This window comes from Mesocricetus auratus, unplaced genomic scaffold, assembly GCF_017639785.1.
Source record: "Mesocricetus auratus isolate SY011 unplaced genomic scaffold, BCM_Maur_2.0 Super-Scaffold_100025, whole genome shotgun sequence".
In the NCBI taxonomy this organism is placed as follows: Eukaryota; Metazoa; Chordata; class Mammalia; order Rodentia; family Cricetidae; genus Mesocricetus; species Mesocricetus auratus.
Window position 1 is genome coordinate 20,976,955 of NW_024429206.1, and position 21,877 is coordinate 20,998,831.

At 44.1% G+C, this 21,877-nt stretch overlaps 1 protein-coding gene across 10 annotated transcripts in view; it reads left to right on the plus strand.

Moving 5' to 3' along the window:
• Caln1 (calneuron 1) overlaps positions 1-21,877 on the plus strand; it is a 474,698-nt gene that overhangs the window by 281,746 nt on the left and 171,075 nt on the right. For 9 of the 10 annotated variants that reach the window (XM_040731664.1, XM_040731663.1, XM_040731669.1 and 6 more), the window contains one exon: positions 18,910-19,022. In XM_040731664.1, the coding sequence (XP_040587598.1) occupies positions 18,910-19,022 (113 nt within the window). Of the gene's footprint in view, positions 1-18,909; positions 19,023-20,180; positions 20,369-21,877 lie in introns of those variants that run through there. The other variant, XM_040731666.1, reaches the window with a different exon arrangement.

The window sequence follows — 21,877 nt, forward strand, 5'->3', positions numbered from 1 at the left end:
TCATATCAATTACATGTTGATATTCCCCCTTTAAGACCCCATACCTATGGTTCCTTTGTAGTTTCTTGATTTCTGTGGTTACTCTGTATTGTATGTTCACATCTAAGGATTTGGAGCTAGGAACCACATCAGAGAGAGGATGTGCTGTTTGCTTTTCTGGGACTGGGTTATCTCATTCAATATAATCTTTTATAGTTGCATTCACTTACTTGCAAATTTCATTTTTATTTATAGTTGGATAGTATTCTGTTGTGTATATTGCCATGTTTGAATCATTTACTCAACTGTTGAAGGGTATTTATTTTATATTTACTTCCTGGCTATTGTGCAGATTAATAGATAAATGTCTAATTTAATTCTAATGCATGTGGACATCCATAAATGCTTTCTGTTTTAAGTTAACTTAGTTGTGGTGTTTTATCTAGGCAATAGTAAAGTAATTAAGACAAATAGTATATAGATATATAGATAAATGGTAGATAGATGATAGATGGGTAGTTAGGTAGATGATAGATACATACAAACAAACAAGCATAAATACAAACATACACAGTATATAATACATAGATGATGGATAGATAGACAGACAGACAGATAAATAGATAGATAATTGATGGTAGGCAGGTAGGTAGACAGGCAGACAGATGACAGAGATAATGTTGGACCATCCGAGTACCTCTGGTCCTGAGAACCTCCCACTCCTATTCCCCACTAGTACACATCACCCCAAGATTCATCATGGGTCATCAGGCTCCAAGAAAACCAAAACCCTTGCCTTGAAGCCATACTTACCTTCTGACACCTTCATTGAACCTAAGGGTTCTATCGTTGTAGTACTGTTGTCATCAAAGATTGAGTCCTTGTTAAAGACCAGACATAGTTTGTCTGTCTTCAAATGTGGATCCAGTCACACATGGCTATAATTGGTTATGCCCAAGGGGAGCCTTCTTGTAACATCCCTGGGGCTTGGTTGCCAGCTTTATTTTGTTCAGAAATATGGGTAGTGATTTGTTGAAGTTACTGCATGATGAAATGAGGTCTTGGAAAATGCCTGATGGGTTGGGTTGATCAGGCTGACTCCGAGAGGGGAGAGGAACAGATATAGTGGTAATGTCTTGAGCTGGTGCAAACCCCCCAATCTTGCAACAATAGGAAGAGCAAAGGATAATGGAAAAGGGTTGATATTTTAGCACAGGTGTGAATGGCATCCACCAGATTTGATGTGGATTCACAGATATGAGGGTAGGCTCACTCAAGAGGTAGTCTGTCAAAACAAAAGAAGTAATTGTCTCTTCCATCATCTCTGCTTAGACCTTGGTCAAGGGTGGGTCCTATTTTACTCTCTTGACCATGGCACTGGTTCAATCCCTGGCACTGAAAAAATAGGACTCAGAATTCTTTTTTTTTTCTTTTCAAAGATGAATTTGAGAAAGCACTGAGCAATTTCACATGGGAAAGATGAGGATGGATCATGGGGCATGCAAGAGTTGACTTTGACTTAAAAGATTGGATTTCAACATTTAACAAATACCTATGCATATGTTAAATAATATTGGTTTCAAAATATGTAGTTTCCACTGGGATTATATCATTATAGCATGTCAAAAGAACAGGCTCTGAACCCATAACGAGTAACTGGGTGACTTACAGCTTTCCATAGAACTAAGATGCACCTGCCAAAAGAATCAGTTTTGTGTTGCTCTGGTATATTCTGGGTATAGTTCTGCTCAAGGAGTTCAATTGCACCTTGAAGGGTCACAGATTTTTCACAGAGAAAGAACTTTTTTTTAATTTGCTGGTATAAGGGTGTTCGCTTCACCCATAGAAACTCTATGGAGTCTTACAATATGCATTCAACTATACTATCCAAGTCATTTTTTTCTTTTCAGCCACAATGCATGAGTGAGATAACATAGTTTTGTGAACTCTCAGGATGGGTCTAGAAGTAGTACAAGTTTTTGGCTGCTTCAGTTAGTGAAATGAGAAGCCAGTGAGATGGCTCAGTGGGTAAAAGTACTTGCTGGTAGTCTGGATTACTTGATTTACATCCTGGGACCCACATGGTAGAAGGAGAGTTGTTCCACAAGTTGTTCTCTGACCACACATATAAGTAAAGAATTCTGAAATTTCCCTGGTATTCTCTCCTAGATGCAGGATGGCTGCCGTATCACACATCTTCACAGGACAATGTCCAATAGTATATTATCCCCCTTTAAAGGAGTGAGAAAGGTTCCTAGTTGTCACAAATTCCTTTCCCTTATATTACATCACACTCCACACCATTAGGGAAGCAGTCACATTGTTTTTGCAGATATTTAAGCTGGTCCCTTCAGACTGTAAGGAGATAGAAAATTGCATGCTTTAATTAAAAAGTATTTTACTGACTGGGCAGTGGTGGCACACACCTTTAATCCCAGCGCTCAGGAGGCGGAGGCAGGTGGATCTCTATGAGTTTGAGACCAGTCTGGTCTACAGAGCTAGCTCCAGGACAGCTAGGGCTATTAAAAGTATTTTACTAATTCTCTGACAATTGCTTACACTCAGAAAATTTGTCTTCATACTCTCAACTTCCCCTTCCTTCTCCCCCTAAATATCCCCCCCATCCATTGCCCTCTTGCCTGTGCCCTCTTGGGGTTGGTTGGTTTGTTCATTTCTTATAAGTGTCTGTTTAGTTAGTGCTGCCTGCTAGAATGCTGGCTGACCTTGTTAGCTTGATCCTGTGGGTAACCATAACTTCTGAGTTCATGAGTGAAAAGGCCATGACATGTCTAGAAGACAGCATTTTCTAGCACTCCTCCCATTCTCCAGCTCTTACATTCTTCCCATCCCCTCTTCTAATAAATGCAATTTTAAAAATAACATATGGGGTAGGTGTGGTGGTACACACCTGTAATCTCAGCACTCAGAAAGCTGAGGCTAGAGGATTACCACAAATTTGAGGTCACCCTGGGAAATACAATTACTTCAAAACCAGCCATGGCAAAACCTTGTAGCAACCAATTGACCAACGTATCAAATAATCAAACAAATGAAAATAAAAAAGATACCATAATTAATGGGTTGTGTGACACTACTTCTGGGGAGATATAAGCAAATATCTACTCATCCTAAATAGGGAATCAGCAACTTGGTGAACCAATGAACTTATTGGGTTATTTCTATGAGCAAGCATACAGGTGACTTACAGGAGCAGAAATGACAGAAAGATAGCTACATCACTGAAAATTCATCCCAACGTGTGTTATAACTCACAAAAGCTGAAACCCTGGAGCTCTCTTCATGGCTTGCAGGCATCTTGTCATGTTGGAGAGTCTCCTCAGCAATCCTCATTGATCACATAGTCTTGTGATTATGTAAGTTTCTGGGATTTCCTGAGACTTGTGAGTTGTTTGTTTCCTGTGTCTTAAAAGGGCACCCTTTAGAACTTCCTGAATAGTAAAGAGCTTCTGTTTAGGATGGAAGACTTCAATTCAGAGGAAATTGGAAATTGCTATATAATAGGAGTACATTGTTCTGTGGGTAACACAGTATAGATTCACCTACGTGTGGTAGTATCTGCATCATACAGAAGAAATAACAAAAAGAAAACCCACTCATCTTTTTGTGTCTAGGTTCATGAAGAATATTGGATTCTATTTTGTTTTGTTACTGTCTGCCTTTTTTGGGTACTGTTTTTTGGTTTATAACCATGATAATGCAAATTTTATCAAATAAACAAGGATTATTTTTTCCTCTTTCAAAAATTTATTAAAAGAGATTGTGTAGAATTGGCATTATTTACAAATGAAGAAAAAATTCATAAAAGAAAAATGTGTTTGACAAAGTTTGCTAAAAATGAAGCCATCTAGGGCTTAAGATTTATTCACTTATTTTTCTTTTAAATTTTATTTACTTATTTGTATGTGTGCATGTGTGTGGTGTGTATGTATACGTGCATACATACATTGGGGGAGGGCATATGTAGAGGTCAGAGGACAACTTTCAGGAGCCATCACATTTGGTGGCTTCAGGAGTCATCACATTTGGTGGCAAGCACCTCTATCCGCTGAGTCAGCTTGCTGGTTCTCAAGATTTATTTTTTTCAGTGTTTTCAATTATGATGACATTTTTGTTTCGTTTTTCTGTTTTTATGAGACAGGGTCTAACTGTATAGGACTGGGTGGCCTGCAACTCATTATATAGACCAGCCAGGCCTAGAACTCACAGGGATCTGCTTGCCTCTGCCTGAAATTTCTTCAATAGGACTATCAAGAGTGAGAGTTTTACCTCTTTGGGAGGTTTTGTGTTGTGTTAACATTGAGTCCATTGCCTTTTTTTCTTGCCTGGTGTGTATAATTTATTATAATGTGTCTATACTAAAAATCTCATCAGATAATGACAATGTTACAGTTTTTGTTTTCAACCATGGAATAACCTCTCCCTCTCCCTCTCCCTCTCCCTCTCCCTCTCCCTCTCCCTCTCCCTCTCCCTCTCCCTCTCCCTCTCCCTCTCCCTCTCCCTCTCCCTGTCCCTCTCCCTGTCCCTCTCCCTGTCCCTCTCCCTCTCTCTCTCTCCCTCTCTCTCTCTCTCTCTCTCTCTCTCTCTCTCTCTCTCTCTCTCTCTCTCTCTCTCCCTGTGTGTATGTGTCTGTCTGTCTGTCTGCACATGCTTGCCTGCGTATGTGGAGGTCACAGAACAACTTCAGGTTTAATCCCTCAGATGCTGTGCACCTTGGTTTTAGAGACAAGGTCTCTTATTCGTATTATAGCTAGGGAGATCCATGGAACTGCCTGTTTCTGCCACTCTGGTGCTAGGGTTACAAACATGTGCCTCTATACTTGTTTTGTTGTTGTTGTTGTTGTTGTTGTTGTTGTTGCTTCGTTTGTTGAGATAGGGTCTCATGCGTAGCCTTTGCTGACCTGGAACTTGCTATGTAGACCAGGCTGACCTTGAACTTCCAATGATCCGCCTGCCTCTGCCTCTCAAATGCTTGGATTAAAGGGGTATATCAGTAGTCCTAGACAACATATGACTATATTACTTTATGTTAGGGTTCTGGGGATTCAACTCTGGTCCTTATACCTACCTGGTAAGCATTTTGCTAAATAAGCCATCATCCCAGTGCCTGCATTGGATATGTTTTTAATGTCTTTATTTCACCTTTGTTTTAAAAGACAGTTTTCACTGGATATAGAATTCTGGGTTGAGAATTTTTCTGTAGGCATTTTAAAAATGCTGTTCCATTTCCTTCTGTCTTCTATGTTTTATGGGGAGAGATCTGCAGTTTTTTAAACTGTTCCTTCCATGTTGGAAATACATCCTTTTTCCTCTGTTGACTGGCTAGACTTTACTCATCAACTGTGCTTTTCAACAATTTGATTATGATGTGCCTAAGATGCCTCCCTCCCTTCTTCCCTCCCTCCCTCTTTTTATTATTATTATGTTCTTGTTGTTGTATGCAGGTGCACATATACAGAACTCAGAGAAAAACTCAGAGATGGTTCTCTCCTTCCACCCTGTCCATTCATGGTCTCTATTGTTGTTTGGGGGACTTCAGACCAGCTGGCTCACGATTTTCTGAGTTCTGTTCATGCCTCCATCTCACTGCAAGAGTCCTGGGGTTATAGATGTGTGTGCCATTGCATGTGGCTATTACTGGGGTTCTATGGATGAGACCTAATGTCAGATTTACACAAAAGGTGCCTTTATTTGATGAACCACCTCCCTGGTTCCCCCTCCTTCCCCCCTCCTTCCTCCTTCCTCCCTCCCTTCCTCTTTTTGTCTCCCTCCTTTTCCTCCTCTCTTCCTTCCTCTTTTTGTCTCCCTACATCCCTCCTCTCTGCCCTCTCTTTTCTTCCCTCCCCATCCCACCCCTCTTCCTTTCCCTTCCCTAGACAAAGTCTATATAGCCTGGGTCTCTCTATGTCAGAGCTTGGCTGCCAGGGTGTAGTGGGATTCGTGCTCACACTTTTTAGTGAGACCTGTCTAAGGCAGAAGGAATGAAAGGGAAAGGAGGTGAAGGGAAGAAAAGAGAAGGGAGGATAAAAATACAGAAAGGGAAAGGGAGAGAGGGAAAAGTTTATCTGGGAGGAAAGAAAATAGAGAATTGAGAAATGCCTAAGGCATTAATACCACACACATTTGAAGGTGTATTTATCAAGTTCACAATGAAGACTAGACATGACAGAGGTTGTAAACCTTGAAAAAGTATAAACAGACACATACATACAAGGAGAGAGAGAGAGAGAGAGAGAGAGAGAGAGAGAGAGAGAGAGAGAGAGAGAGAGAGAGAATTACAGATTCCCTGACATTCCAAAGAATGCTTTGTTTATTTTCTGGGTAAAGACTTAAAAAAAAGGATTTACTTTCTGGTGTGTGTGTGTGTGTGTGTGTGTGTGTGTGTGTGTGTGTGTGTGTGTGTGTAAGTACCTGTGAGTGCAGATACCCATGGAGCCAAAAAGAGAGCCTCAGATCTCCTGGACCTGGAGTTCAGTGTTGTGAGCTGCCCAACATGGGTGCTAGGGTGTGGGTCATCTGCAAAGGCAGACAGTGCTCCCAACCACTGAGTCCGCTCTCCAGCCTCCAGACACTTTCAAGTGACTAGCTAGCTCTTCCTAAAAGGATCTCATTGAACTGCCTAATCTACTTCTCTTTTATTGGTTTAAAAATACATTTAAAATTGGGATATTAAAAATCCAGGAAGTATGATGTTCAAATTTAAGTCCAAATTTAAAAACTCAAATATTTAGTTTCAAGGTGATTCCGACTCCTTCCGATGACCGGCTGGGAGCTGCCCGTTTTCCGTTTGTGGTTCTTCCTGGAGAACGGCAGCTTACTTTGCACAAAGTTGTTCTTACTGTTCTCCTTCTCTCTCTTCCCCTTCCCCTTCCCCTTCTCCCGTCTTTTTGTGTAGAGGTCAGAGGTCAACCTTGGGTATTATTCCTCTGGAGCTAGTGGTCTTGCTATTTTGAGGCAGGGTCTCTCACCAGCCTGGAAGTTCTCCAGGTAACCTAGACTGCCTGGCCGTGAGCCCTAAGGATGAGCCTGCCTTCAGTTCTCTGGAGATGTTATTACAAGTGTACGCCACAACAGCAGAATTATTATTTTTTCTTCTAACGTGGGCTCTAGGGATGAACTCATCAGGGTTGCAAGGCAGGCTCTCTACCAGACTAAGCCATCTTTCCGAAATGCCTGATTTGTTTGTATGTGCTGTATGTATGGTAGCGGGGTCTCTCCTGGAGGAGCTGTTTTCTCTACTATTCTATTTTCACGTCAGACACTTTGGAAGGTGATTGTATAATACCCTGTGTGATATAAGTTGGTACCAAATGACATCTTTTGTACAGTTTCAAAAGTCACAGGCCATAGGAGGAGTCATCAGGGTTCGGCTAACCCTCCCTGAGCAAAACCTCCACCCCTCGGGAATTACTTCACGTGAATGCTGAAGCACAGCACAGGAGAACTGTCTTCCCGTTTTCCTGCTGTTTCTGAAAACGCAAGACCAGTTGAGGAAACTAAGGTTTTCTTTAAGGTTTTATAGAATGAATAGACATAAGGACCCAATACCATGAGAAAAGTTCATGTTACAACAGCAAATCAAGCTAACCTGGAAGCTCACTCCTGTTATCTCTGCTCCTCTAGAAGGTGACGCAGGAGGGTCACAGGTTCAAGGCCAGAGTAAAACACAGTGTGAGTTCAAGGCTATCTTGGGCAGCTTAATTAGATCCTGTCTCAAAATTAAAATGTGAAAAGAGCTCTAGGTGCATGGTGGCTCAGTGGTAGAGAACTTGGCTGGAGTCCTGCAGTCAGGGACTAGGAGGTACAACTCAGTGGTGCATTACTTCATCCACTGAGGGGCTGGGGCATGTCTCAGTGGCAGTGTTAACCTAGAATTTCCCAGTGAGGGATTGGGGCATGTCTCAGTAGTGGTGTCTGACTAGAATCTCCCAGTGAGGATCTGGAAATGTGCTTCAGCAGTAGAACACTTGCCTAGAATCCCCCAGTGAGGGGCTGGAGGTGTGACTCAGTGATAGAACACTTGCCTAGAATCCCTCAGTGAGGGACTGGTGGTGTGACTCAGTGGTAGAGCACCTGCCTAGAATCTCCCAATGAGGATGAAGAGGTAGCTCAGCAATAGATCATCAATTTAGTATGCTAGAGGCCCTAAGTCCAATATTCAACACTCAAATATCCCTCTCTCCAAAAAAGTAACAAAAAGAGCAATGTAAAATAAATGGTTAGGAAAATGTTATTTTAATTTTCAAATGTGTGGACTTATAGAAAAATGTGATGGGATCCACTAATGTTCAGCTCTGGTATTGGGTTGAACTTTTATTTCTTATTTTTATTCATTTTTCCCCAAATTCCTCCACTATAACAAACAATGCTGTGATGAACAGCACAGGGTAGAAATCTTTCAGATTTCTAAATCACATTCCTTAGGATGTATTCCAGAAAAAGAATTACCAAATCAAAGGAAAAGAACATTAGAGCAGAACTTTTGCCACAAACAGAATGGCCATCATAAAGGCCCTGCCAGTGCCCATTCCCAGCACTGTGAGAAGGCTCAGCTAACAGCACCTTCATCTCTTAAAAATAAAATCTTAGCTTCCTGGGTATGTGGAAAAGTGCTGTTATTATTGCTTTCATTTGCATTTATTTTCATATTATTGAACTTGGATGTTTTCCATGTGTTTCATGTTTATGTTTTTCCTTTGTGAATTATCTGATCTCATCCTTTATATTAATCTTCTAATGAAGTCCTTTGGCATTGAAAAAATGCTATCCTACTGCCAGTTCTCTGCAGAGCGTTTCGCTAGCTTATTGCTAAATGTTTAATTTAGTTTGTCGTTATTTAACATGCACAGTACATTGTGAAGGTTTACTCCTCTGTACTTTATTTTTCTGGTGGCATTGGGACTTTGTGTTTGCCAGGCAGGTGCTCTACCACTGAGCCACGCCCCAACCCCTCACTGGAAAACCCATGGCAAGGGCACTAGTGGTGAGCTCTATTTCTAGTTTTCCATCTTGATATGGGGGTCTTACTAAATCGAATAGATTGTCCTTGAACTTAAGATCTTCTTTCCTCATAATGCTGAGTGGCTTCTATTTTTTAATATTTTATAATAAAATCCAGTGGAGAGCAAGTTTTTTTCCTTCCCAAACCCTTATCTTTCCAGTACCATTTGTGAAAGAAGCCTTTCCCCCCACTCTCTTATTTGTTGCATTATCTGTATTTACTGTGGCTTATTTCTGAACCTCCTAGTGTTATCTCCTACCCATTCTTACCTGAGAACATTTTTCATTATGCTAATTCTATAATACAATTTAGCATCAGATAGAGATTTCTATCCTTAATTATTTTTAAGGCTTTTCTCGCCTGCTTATTCCTCCAAATGACCTTAAGGATCATGGTAAAGCTGCCTGTGGTGATGCGCATCTGTCCCCCTGTACTTGGGAGGACGAGACAGGAGGACTGTGCGTTTTAAGTTGTGAAGCGGTTTTGTGTGTGTGTGTGTGTGTGTGTGTGTGTGTGTGTGTGTGTGCAAGGAGAGAATCTCAGGTGTCAGGTGTCCTTTCTCAAGCACAATTCAATCAAAACCAAATTAAAGACACTGTCTCTCTGCCCTGGAGCTCACCAAGTTGGGTAGACTGGCTGTCCAATGAGCTCCGGGGACCCTCCTGAGTCCATTTCCCCAGGGCCATGATGCCAGGATTCTCACAAGTGAGGGAATCGGTTCTACAAGCCTTTAGGAGAAGCACTTCATAAACTTAGCCGTTACCCTTGCTCAGAAAGATGGTTGGGAGGATCCCACACCCTAGAGACCCCACTGTCCGAGACAGCCTGTTTGCATCTGGGCCAGTTCCCTTTTTGTAGCCGGTAATGTGATTTTTAGTCCTTGGTTGTCTCTCCTCCCAACTTAATTTCTGAAGGATGACAGCCGTGCCTTCACTGTTCCCTGCAGTGTCCCCAGGGTCTTGCACAATGGCTGGTGCATAATGGGTTTGTGCATTTCTTTATTTAAATTAGAAGTTGCAGTTCCCTGACAATGGATACCAAGTGGACCTTGGCTTTGCCGAGCATTGATGGTGCCCTTGCCTTGCCCCTTATGGAAGCCAGGCCCCTTTTCCTTCTGCTCTGTTTTCATCTTTCCCACTAACTGCAGCCTTCTGTGTCTAGACATACTCTTTTTTTCAGAGGGCTCTGCTCTTCCAGGCTGACCCTAAACAGCTCCCCTCCTTTGTTCCCTGTGTTTTATTTCATTTTCTTCCCTCCTTCCCTTCTTTCTGACAGGATCTCAAGTAGCCCCAGGCTAGCCTCAGAGTTACCCTGTAGCCAAAGAGAACCTTGAACTCTTGATCCTCCTGCTTCTATCTCCCAGAGTGCTAGGTTTTGGATGAGAGCAGGGGTTCAAGAGGGCCCCTGACTTGTATAACTGGGGAATAAAGGGTTTTTAGAGAAGCTCTTAATGCAGTTGACTGACAGGCAGCCAGGAGCATGGTGGGGGCTTTATGAAGAGTTCAGGCCCCAGCAGCAGAAACAGAAATCATGATGTCGTCTCTTAAGGGAGGAATGGAAGGTTTACGGCTGATACACACACTTAGAATGGGGCTGTTTTCAAAGCAAAACCAGGCTTTGATTCCCCGGCAAGAGGAAGGGAAGGGCCTCGGGAGCTGCATGTATGGGCACCAGTACCAGCTTTGATGTAAACTCACTTCCTAGGAAGTCTCTGAGCTGGAGATTCACAGAGAGTATCTGGGTAGGGTGTGTGGTGTCTAGATAGGAGGGAGAGCTGCTGCAGGCACTGTGACCTGAGCAGGGGCTGGATTCTAACATGGCATTCTTACACAGAGTGCTGGCATGACAGACCTTACCACCACACTCAGATTCCATAATCCTGGGGATGCAACCAAGGGCTTTGTACATGTTAGGCAAGCGCTCTGCCAACTAAGCTACATCCTCAGCATCCAGATGTTCCTTTAAGCTGTCTCCTCTGGCGATGAGAAATTGGGGTGCTAATTTTTATTGTGTTTGGGTGCTCAATGTGTCGTTCCTCTCTTTGGCACTGTGCTCTTTGTTATTTTCTGTTTTCAATCGTTAACGTGTAGACGGGGCTTACCGCAGGCCAACCACTGGGGAGTGTGTTTATCGTGGGCCATCTTTTCTTCTCGTGTTGGTTTTAGAATGCATAGCTGCTTGGGGCAGCTAGCAAGTACTCAGTAAGAGAATGCTGGCTGGGGTGTGATACACATGTCTGTAACCCCAGCCCTCAGGAGGCTGAGGCAGGGGGTTTGTAAGTTAGAGGATATCCTGAACTACATATTGAGACCTTGTCTCCAACACACACACATACACACACACACACACACACATACACACACACACACACACACACACACATACACACAGAGCCCTCAGAAGGGTTTTTCTTCCATCTTCCACCTGCCAGTCCTTTAAATCTGATGATAACTCGGAGGAGTCATGATTAAGTGATAAGCCAAGATTTATGTATCGATAAGCAATATATAAAACAGAAGGGCTAGAGAGAGGCTTTAGCATGTAATACACTTGTCACTTATGTAGCACCCACATTAATGCTAGACAGGTGCAGTGACCTGCCTATAAGCCCAACACTTAGTAGGCAGAGGCAGGGGATGCCCAAAGCTAGCTTGACTAGCCAAATCAGCATGCTCTGTAATCTTGTCTCAGATTATAAAGTAGGGACCAATCAACGAAGACACCCAGTGTCAAGTTTTGCCCATCACACTCACATATATCTGTGCATGTGCATGCATTGTCTCCTACTCCACACACACAAAATATAGAGAATTCCCAGCAAGCATTGGTTGCACCGTACGTAGTTCCTGCCTTCCTCCATCTTCTTACAGCCCTCCACAGAAGGGGACTAGAACCCACGGTCCAACTCAGGATACTGCTGGTTCTTCCTGGATTATCCCCGGAATCCAGTCCTGCCTTCTCCCCTTGTTACGGTCTGGATATGAAATGGCCGCCATCATATATTTTATCACTTGGTTATTTGGGCATGTTGTGGGGCCTTTAACTAACAAGACCTGGCTGGTGAGCAGTCACTGGGGATAGGCTTTGAAAGGTATAACCTGGCTTCATATCCCATCCTTTCTCTGTCTCCTGCTCTGCCTCAGTGTGAGGAAGCTGTACTGTAAGCTCCAGCTACCAGAACCAAGTGGGTCTTAGCTGCCGTGCCTTTCCCCCAATGACTCATCCATCATATCCCCTTAGACCACAAGTCAAAATAAAGACATTGTCCCCCAAGTAAGAGTAAGTTGACCCTGAAGATTGGCCATCATACCTTGTTTCCCGTTGCAGCTTGTTAGACTCCTCCCCCTTCAAAGATTTACTGAAACCTGTTGAAGATGGCACCTTGGGAGCCTGAGGCATTGAGTACAATGATTTGACGGATCCACCAAGGATGGTCCTCACTTGCTTCTGCCTAAGGGACGGCTTGTAAATGTCTGCAGCCTGGAATGGGAATATGCCAAGTGTGTGTGTTTGCCACTCCCGGGTGGGTTTCACAGACTGGAATGCATCCTCACACACAGTTTACAAGTCCTTAGACATTGTCACCCCACCAGCCATCGGTGCCCACCGACTCTTTTGGTCTTTTCCTCTCCTTCCTTTAACTTTCCCAGTGAGTTTCTGATAGTCTTCTATCTTCCTGGAAAGTTCAGCTGGCTGTTCGTAATGAACGTTGTGCAGTCCTGGCCCCCCTGCAGCTTCTTGCCCTAGTTCAGGTTTATTACTTTGGCTCACACAGCAGTAGGAGTCCAGAAGAAATGGTCCTCTTCTGCCTGGCTCCCTGGACCTCTTGCGGAAGCCACTGAAGGGAGGGCCAGCTTGGAAGGAGGGAGCTTCCTTCTTTCCGTATCTACATTCTTAGTCAAGATTTGTGTAAAAACAAAAACAAAAACAAAAAAAAAACCCAACTTTGCTAGTTAGAAGATTTCACAACCAGCCTGATGAGTTAGCTCAGTGGGTAAAGGTGCCAGCCACCAAGCCGGATGATCTGAGTCTGATACCCAGGACCCACATGATTGGAGGGGAGAACTGGCTCCTTCCAGCTGTCCCTCAACCTCCAGACACGCATGTGCATACACTTTGTCCCCTGCAAATGCAATTTTTAAAATATTGCAATTAAGTGTCCTTTGTAAGGTAAAAGAAGCTGGGCTTAAATAGTCTGGTGTCTGTTTTCATGCCTTATTCTTTATCTTTTAAATATGGGTTCCTGGCCCTCTGGTGTGTGGAATCTAGATTTTTAAAATAAGGCATGAAAGTAGAGGGAGACTATTTGGGAGGAGAAACTGACCCAGCAGGAGGGGAGGACAAAAGAGAATCATGTTATGTTTGTCTCACGGTGACCCTATTATTTTGTTTAACACATGCAAATAAATAAATAAATAAATAAATAAATAAATAAATAAATAAATAAATACTGCCAGTGCAACTTGGAAAGATGGCTCAGTTGGGAAAGTGACAGCCACCAGGATCTGAGTTTGAATCCTTGGCACCAGTAAAAAGCAACAGGTAATGGCATATACCTGTAGTCCTGACATTGGGGAGGCAGGGACCAGAGGAACTGGGCAGCTCCAGGCTCTGTGAAAGATCCTGCTTCAGATAAACAAGGTAGAGATCAATCAAGGACGGCCATCAAAGTCAGCCTCCAGTCTCCGCACACATGTGCGCACATACACGTGCACATATACCATACAGGAGCACACAAACCCCACCGCAACAGTCTGCATTTCATAAAAGGCGACTGGTCCAGCGATTGTTCCACATTTATCATTGGGGAACTCGACACTGGCTGTTTGCTGTGACTCTGCCCTGGTAAAATGCAAGGATGACTAAGGATGCTCACTGCAGGCAGAGTGGCATGGGGAACATGTGGCTTTTAGACAGTGGTCATTTACATTGAAGTTCCCAAAGGTCACCTTTCCCAGTTTCTCATCAAAACCTTTCCTCGGGGCTAAGAGAAGAAAACATTACAACTCTCAAATTCTGGAAAGCAATATGAACCTTACCCTGGTGGTGTGCTGGGGTCTCTGACACAGAGTTAGCACTGGGGTTCCTAGTTGAGCTCTTCCTCTGCCTTGTGCTGTCTCTCTGGGATCTTTTCACTCATTGCTTTTAACCCCTTCTTGCCTAACTTTTACCACTGGTAAGATGTGAATTGGGAGAATTCTTCATAGGGTTGGAGTTGAAATAAATTTATGTAATATCCATTTTCTGGGCATCCAGAAAATGCCAAACAACTATCTTATTATTACTCTTTTAGATGAATAAGCAAAATCCATAGGGTACTCTTTTAAACAATTAAGCAAAACCTGTAGGGGTAAGAGTGATTTATTCATTTCAAAGATCTATTCTGTTTGCCAATTATGTGTATTTGTGTGTGGGTGCACAGGCTTGCAGATGCTCTCAGAGTCCAGAAGAGAGCGCAAGAACCCCTGGAGCCAGATCCACAGGTGTTGTGAGCCACCTGATTTGACTGCTGCTGGCTGAATTCAAGCCTTCTGGAAGAACAGTGGGTGCTCTTGACCACTAAACCATCTTCCTAGCCAGCTATTTAGGTGTGTGTCTGTGTGTGTGTGTGTGTGTGTGTGTGTGTGTGTGTGTGTGTGTGTGTTTCTTGCATGTTGGGAGTGCAAGGGTGTGTTGAACTTGCTCTGGGGATCACCTTCCCAGGCTGGAATTATATGCAGCCATGCTTTATGAGAACCCAAACTGGCATCCTCATGCTTGCAAGGCAAGCACTTTAATGACTATGCCATCTCTCCAGCTCCTCTGGGCAGACGATGATTTTAAGTGGCGAATGAGCTGCTCATTTTTTCCCCCTGGGCCAAGGTAGACCTGAGAAGCATCACTTCTGCTGGTCAGAGGGTGCCTTTGTCCCAAAATAGCATCTACCTGTGAACGCTACCTGGTACTGTAGTGGGTGGGACCAGAATTCCCAGAGGATCCTTGAGATGCACAGTGTTTTGTCCCTCTGATCCTCTACAGGGGTTGGAGAAGTAGGTGGTCCCTCCTGTCTTGCATGGAAGGTGGATTTTTCAAACAGACTTTTATTTTCCCCAGGCTGGGAAGCGTGGACCAGTCAGCCCCCTTGCTAGAGTGCCCACTAGACCATGAGCAGGCATGTGAGTGCTCGGCCTGCTGGACACATTTTAAGATCTCATGAGGTCTGCACACACAGAGAGATATCTGTCTTGAAGATCAAAGACTACGAATGTCAGAGTTCGCCATGGGCGAGTCAGGATGGTGACCTGAGCTGTGTCTATAGGGCATATTTAGGGGATGTTGGTGCCCAGAACTCCTTAATCCTCCTCCTTCCCTCTTCTCTTCCATCTTCTTCCCCCTCCTCAATCTTTATTCTCATCTCGCTTCTTTTCTTTCTTCCTCCTCTTCCTTCCCCTTCTTCTTCAGCTTCCTCTTCTTCCTCCTCCCCTTCCTTCTTCTTCCGTCTCTTCCTATCTTGATAGATCCTATTTACATTCAGGAACAAATATACCAGGAATGCATCAGAAGGCATCTGGTCTGTGTTCGGCCAGCATCAGGGAGTTTTCTATTTAGACGTAGTTGCTAATCTGAATGGTTCTTGTGAATCCATTGTGTGCACAATCTTAGCATACCAGCAAGGGTGAAATTCCAGCTCCCTTTATCTTGTCAAATGGTGAGAGAAAAATTGATTTCCACTCAGCAGTTCATTGACTGTCCCACCTCATTTGGTAGATTAATCTTCCCTTTCCCGCCAGCTTGCCACACCTCCCTGATCCTCCCAGACTTTCATCTATGAGGAAATGTATTTCTGGACAATCTGTACTGAGTTATTGACATCTTGATGACGACAACCATTTGGCCTTTGGGCATAGGCTTTGAATGAGTGCTCTCTGGATGCACAGACACTCTGAGTTGATTAATCTCTGGGTCTGAATTTTGACACACTACTATATGTGTGCTCACTGAGTGGAGCTAAGGTAAGGATGTGGAAAGCTATTGGTAGTGCCACCAGCTTAAACAATTCTAAGGGTCCCTTGCCCTGTTGACGATTTGCTAAGGATCACTCCATGCCCTGAGGGTTCCCTTTGGTCTTTTGGTTGGCATCATCTGTAGCATAAAAAAAATCCAAGTGATGCTTAGATGAACAAAGGGAAAACAATCCAGAGACATCACTTATTCATTCTACAAGAACAAACTGAATACCTGTTCCGGATGACTTTTCCTGGTGAGACGTGAACAGGTGTCTATGGGTCCCAAATAGAGCACAGATAACAAATCAATGATCCTAGTGTAGTCTACGTTTGTGAACCAGTGAGTTTATTGGTATTATTTACAGGAGCATGGGTGACTCAAAGACAGCTGCATCACCAAAAGTCTGCCAAGCATGGGCGATGACTCATAAAAACTTCATCCCTGAAACTCCCTGCACTTGGTTAACACTTGGAAACATGTCCTGCCCTGGCTTAGCTACTGCTTATATAACATTGGGAGGGATCTTTTTGAGTGCTGTAAGTTCAAGGGGCTTTCTGTGCCTTGTAAGTTTTGTTGACTTCCTCTATGTTTAATGTTTCATTTCAGAGGAAATATAGTTATTCAGCTGATTTGATCTCTTGCCCTACATAGTTCAGTTCAGGTAGGAGTCATGCAAGCCATGACTGGAGAACAATAAAACAACAACTGAGCACTGTGTCTCCTCTTCTGAGAACAAGGAAGTGTTCAGGTGCCAGGAAGACCATGGATAAAGGCATCCCCAAGGGATGTAACAGCAGGTACATGCAACCGTGAAAGAGATATGTTGCTTTTTATGCAATGGTGGTGATGGCAAGAGTACAAGAGAAATAGGCAAACTTGGGGATTATGCGGAGGTGTTTTTCTTGGTTTTAGGTCAAAATACCACTCAGGTTAGTATTGAATTTGCTTTGGGAGAAGTAATCTCAAACTCTATGAAAGATGGTATGGATGCAGTAGTGTGATGCAAGTGTTGATTCTTGGAAGCATTATCCCACCAAGCTTGTTAGAAAGGGAGTTATCTATTGGAGAAATGAGAGTGAGAACCTCAGCAAGTATCTAAGGAGTTAAGCACTTTAGACGTAATGACTGTTTATGCCTGAGTACAAAGACGGAATTGTGACTTCTGTCACGTACGGCTGGACAATTTGAGGTGCAGAGGAGGAGTAGATGGGAGGTGTGGTCATGATTAGTGGGGCGTGCTGGGTGGGCATTTAAGATGGAATACAGTCATGAATTGCTTAATGATAGGGGAAAGCACTGAGAAATGTCTCATCAGGAAATTCATCATGTTGTGAACATCAAAGAGCGTGTGCTTTGTATGTGTGAACAAAGGAACACAAGACTGAGTTAGGGACAAGAGGAAATGACATAATCAAGACCTGTGGTAGGGTTGGGAATGTAGCCCAGTCAACAGAGTTCTATGTAGCATGCACAAAGCCACAAGTCCAGCCCCACCACTGAATAAAATGAGCATGATGGCACACACATGTGGTCCTAACACTTGTGGAATGAGATGGAATGATCAGAAGTAAATGTCCTTCTCAGCATCACAAGACAGCCAACAATAAAAATCTTACAAGTTGTTTTTCAAGAGGAGCAGTAATGTAGACTATTAGATGCACTAATTACTTCCACTTTCTTGTGATGTTTTTTGTTTTAAAACAAAGTAGGCCTTGGTAGTGAAGGCCTGTTATTCATGAGGCTGAGGCAGTAGGGTTGCAAGTTAAAGACTGTGTCTCTAAACACGAAGTTAAAAGAGGGCTAGGAATGCTGCTCAATGATAGAGCGCTTGCATAGAATCCTCAAGTGGGGGGACTGAAGTTGGGGTGTGGCTCAGCTGTAGAGTAGTTATTTAGAATCCTCCAATGAGGGCCTAGGGGTGTGGCTCAGAGGTAGGGTGCCTATGTGGAATATGACTTGATTTAGTATAGAATACTCTCTTAGGGTTTCTATGGCTGTGACGAAACACCATGACCAAAAGCAACTTGGGAAAGAAAGGTTGTATTTCCGCGTACATGTTCGGATCACAGTCCCGTCATGAAGGGAAGTCAGAGCAGGAAACTGAACCTGGAGATAGGCACTGATTCAGAGGCCATGGAGGAACGCTGCTCCTCGTGCTTTAGCAGCTTGCTTATAACATCCAGGGCCGCCTTCCTAGAGGTGGTACTACCCGCAGTGGGGTAGGCTCTTCCACCTCAACCATTAAGCAAGAAAATGCCTCACAGGCTTGGTTGTAGGCCTGTCTTCTGTGGACATTTTCTCAACTGTTTCTTCTTCCCAAAGAAGCTTGATTCAAGTGAACAACAACAGAACCTATCCAGGACAAGTACCTACCTAAAATCCTTCTGTGGGGACTTGGAGTAATGGCTCAGTGGCAGAATGCTTTCCTAGAGTCACCCAGTAAGGGAGTGGGATCGTGGCTTAGTGGTAGAGCACCTGCCTGGACTCTACCAGTGAGGAGCTAGAGATGTGACTCAGTGGTAGAGCACCTGCCTAGAATCCCCCAGTGAGGGGCTGGGGTGTGGCTCAGTGGTAGAGCCCCTGCCTAGAATCCCCCAGTGAGGGGCTGGGCTGTGGCTCAGTGGTAGAGCACCTGCCTAGAATCCCCCAGTGAGGGGCTGGGGTGTGGCTCAGTGGTAGAGCACCTGCCTAGAATCCCCCAGTGAGGGACTGGGGCTGTGGCATAGGTTGCTTGGGCACCTGGGTTCAATCCCCAGTATTAGGGAAGAAACTAAACAGTGTTAAACAATTCTCAGTTACATCACCAGCTCTTTTTATTTTATTTAGGTCATGCCAAGGAGAAAAACATAGAGTTGCTTCCTGCATCAGGGGCCATCGATCACATTTATGGTACCTTTTCACTCATACCTCTTTCCTCCTTGCAGGAGATGGGCAGGTGGATTTTGATGAATTCATGACAATTCTTGGGCCCAAGCTAGTGTCATCAGAAGGTCGTGATGGTTTCCTTGGAAATACGATAGACAGCATCTTCTGGCAGGTAAGCGGGATGCTCATGTAAGATTCAGTCTTGCAGTAATGCATTTTCTGGGATGAATGAACTTTGACTATACAGTCTGGAGTGTCTCTCCAAACCGAAGTGAACTCTCTTGGACTGGAATGATAAGTGCCCTTTGAATCAGATGTCTCTGCTGACGTCTGCCCTGTGCTCAGTTAGAGTTTGGAGAAGTGAGTGGTCTCCTCTCCTCACATCGTTTCCTTGGAGCAGAGAGAGTTTGCATTTGTGGGAGGCAAATTCTTCCATCTCCAACTCATGAGGGGCTTTGTCCTGGAACCTTAAAAAGAGGGCATTGGTGTTATCTATGAAAATTACTGTTTTAAGCTAAACCCCTGAACGTTCTCCATTTAGGGGTTCAAGAGACACACTGAGGCAGGTTGGCCTTGTAGGTAAGACGTTTACTGGGAGAGTTCCTAATGCTGTAGGCGAGCAGGTATGAGAGGAGTTCTGAAGAAAATTCAGTTCCATGAGGCAGAGTGGAGGTGGTCCCATGGCATGTAGTTGCTGAGGGCTGTGCTGTAGTATATGCTCGTAGTCAGATTTTGTCTGTCCTCAGCGGCAGGAGCTGATCCCCCCAGTTTCAGTGTGTCCATCATATGGGATGTGGTTACCATTGTATCTGATTGCTTAGAGTGTTTAGTGAACTTCCTCTGAGAAAGTGAGGATTGATTGGGGATTCATAGGCAGTCACAGCATGGTGGCTTTCATTTCTTCTACAGCAGTTTTGAGGGGAGAGAGAGAGAATGTGTGTGTATGTGCATGGGCGCAGGTGAACTTGGCCTTAGTAGCTGCTAGCCCAAACCTGGCAATCCCAAGAGATTCCCTACCGATTGGGTTCCTGGTCACTGGTGTTGGATCCTGTCACTTACTGATGCACTTCATATGACACAATGGTCTTATCTAAAGGCCTGTTTCCAATGCCGTCAATTTCTGTCTTGTAAATTCTTGTTGGAGATTACTGACGCCTACATTCTAATTATTAGAGTGTCACTAAATCACTTTTACATCACTTCTCTATTTTAAGACATGACTATTATTTCATGGTTATGGAATTGGGGGAATGGGTTATTAATGTTTGTTTGCTTTTAAAACACGAGCCAGATAAGTTGTCAAATTCAACTGAATTGCATTTCTTTTTAGGTGTCTAAAACACTATTGAAGATGGGCAGAGTGGTCTTAGTGCTTAAGCAAGAAGAATGCTATGAATTTGAAGCCAGTATTGGCTACAAAGTTTGCAGGGTGTCACCCTGTCTCACAAAACCGAAAACCAAACTGAACTAATAGCAAACAAAGAGAAAAAACAAAATAAAAACCAGGGAAAAGTAAATTTAAAAAAATACAAGCTCAATCAAAACATAGTATGTCTTTGATTTCTTAAGAGAAGTTCCTCCTCTCCCCAGTAAATACATTTTCCTAAGATTGATTAGCAGTCTTTTTTCTCATCTCTCAGCTTTACTCTGGCATTCCTCATCCAGCACATAGCCTATGAGTATATAATTACCTTTTATTTGGCTGTGCCAAAAATAGGTGACAGGAACAATTTGAAGGAAGAGAGATTCATTTTGGCTCACTGTCTCGGAGGATTCAGATGGTCCCTCGCTCTGTGTGTTTGGGACAGGACATCATGGCCGTGGGAGCACATGGCACAGGAGAGATGTTCACTCGCTTTACAGGGACAGGAAGCAGAGAGCAAAACAGGAAGGGGCCCGGTATCATATCATATCATATCATATCATATCATATCCCCCAAGGACCTTACTCTAGTGACTTGTCTTCTCCAGATCCCATACTATCCCAAAATGGAGTCATCAAAGAATGGAAACCATGACCCTGTGGGGGACATTTCAGATTCGAACTGTAATGCCATTTTCCAGCCCATCCAGTTTGGCTCTGAAGGAACAAGTTGCTCCCGCCCAGTGCCCTCTCCCTTCAGTTCCCATTATTTCTTTCTATCCCATGCTCAGCTCTCGTGGCCCACCCTAGCCTGGGAAGATGCCACAGGGCATCCCGAACTCCGTGCTTTCTCCCTGGTCCCATCTCAAAGAGGAAGGAAGAAGCTGTGGATATCGGATCCATGTCTTACATGGAGGCCCCAGTTCTCCAGACTCTTCACCGTGTGGCCTCTCCAGGACCAGGCTGCATCTGTTCTGACACGATGCTCATTCTCTTTAACACAGTTCCGTCGTGCTACTACGCTCATAAATTCTCTATGGGTTTGTCATACCGTAGGCCTCCCTCCTCTGGGGTGATAAGATTGGGTTCGGCAAAGTGAGCCAAGGGGGATTGCATCTGAGATTATTTATTTTGTGTGACTATGTGTTCCTTTTTGGGAGCCATCTACCTTTGGTTTTTGAAACGGGGCATCTTGCTGGCCCAGAATTCGCTGATTCAACTAGCCTCATGGGTGAGCCGTTTCTTGAGACCTTCTATTTCAGCCTCCCTCAGTAGCTCAGATTATAAATTCAGGACACCATACACAGGTTATTCTGTCTTGCTTTGTTTGTTTGTTTTGTGTGTGTGGTCTGGGGACCGAACTCAGGTCCTCCTGCTTGTAAGGCAAGCACTTTACCAACGGTGCTATCACCCCACCCCCTCTCTGTACTATTGAAACGGGTTCTGGCAGGCAGAGGCTGGTGACTATGTCTTCCTTCTCCCACAGTCACTCCCCCAGCTAGGAAACAACCAGAGGAACGTCCCTCGGTTCCCAGCAGTCATGCTCCCTGCTTCGCTGCCCAATCACTGAGAGGCTGCATGAGAAAACAGTGGGTGAAACACTGGAGCAGCCATCCCTGCACAGAGAGATGCTCACAGCCTCCATGCTTGGGTGGCTGTCGGGG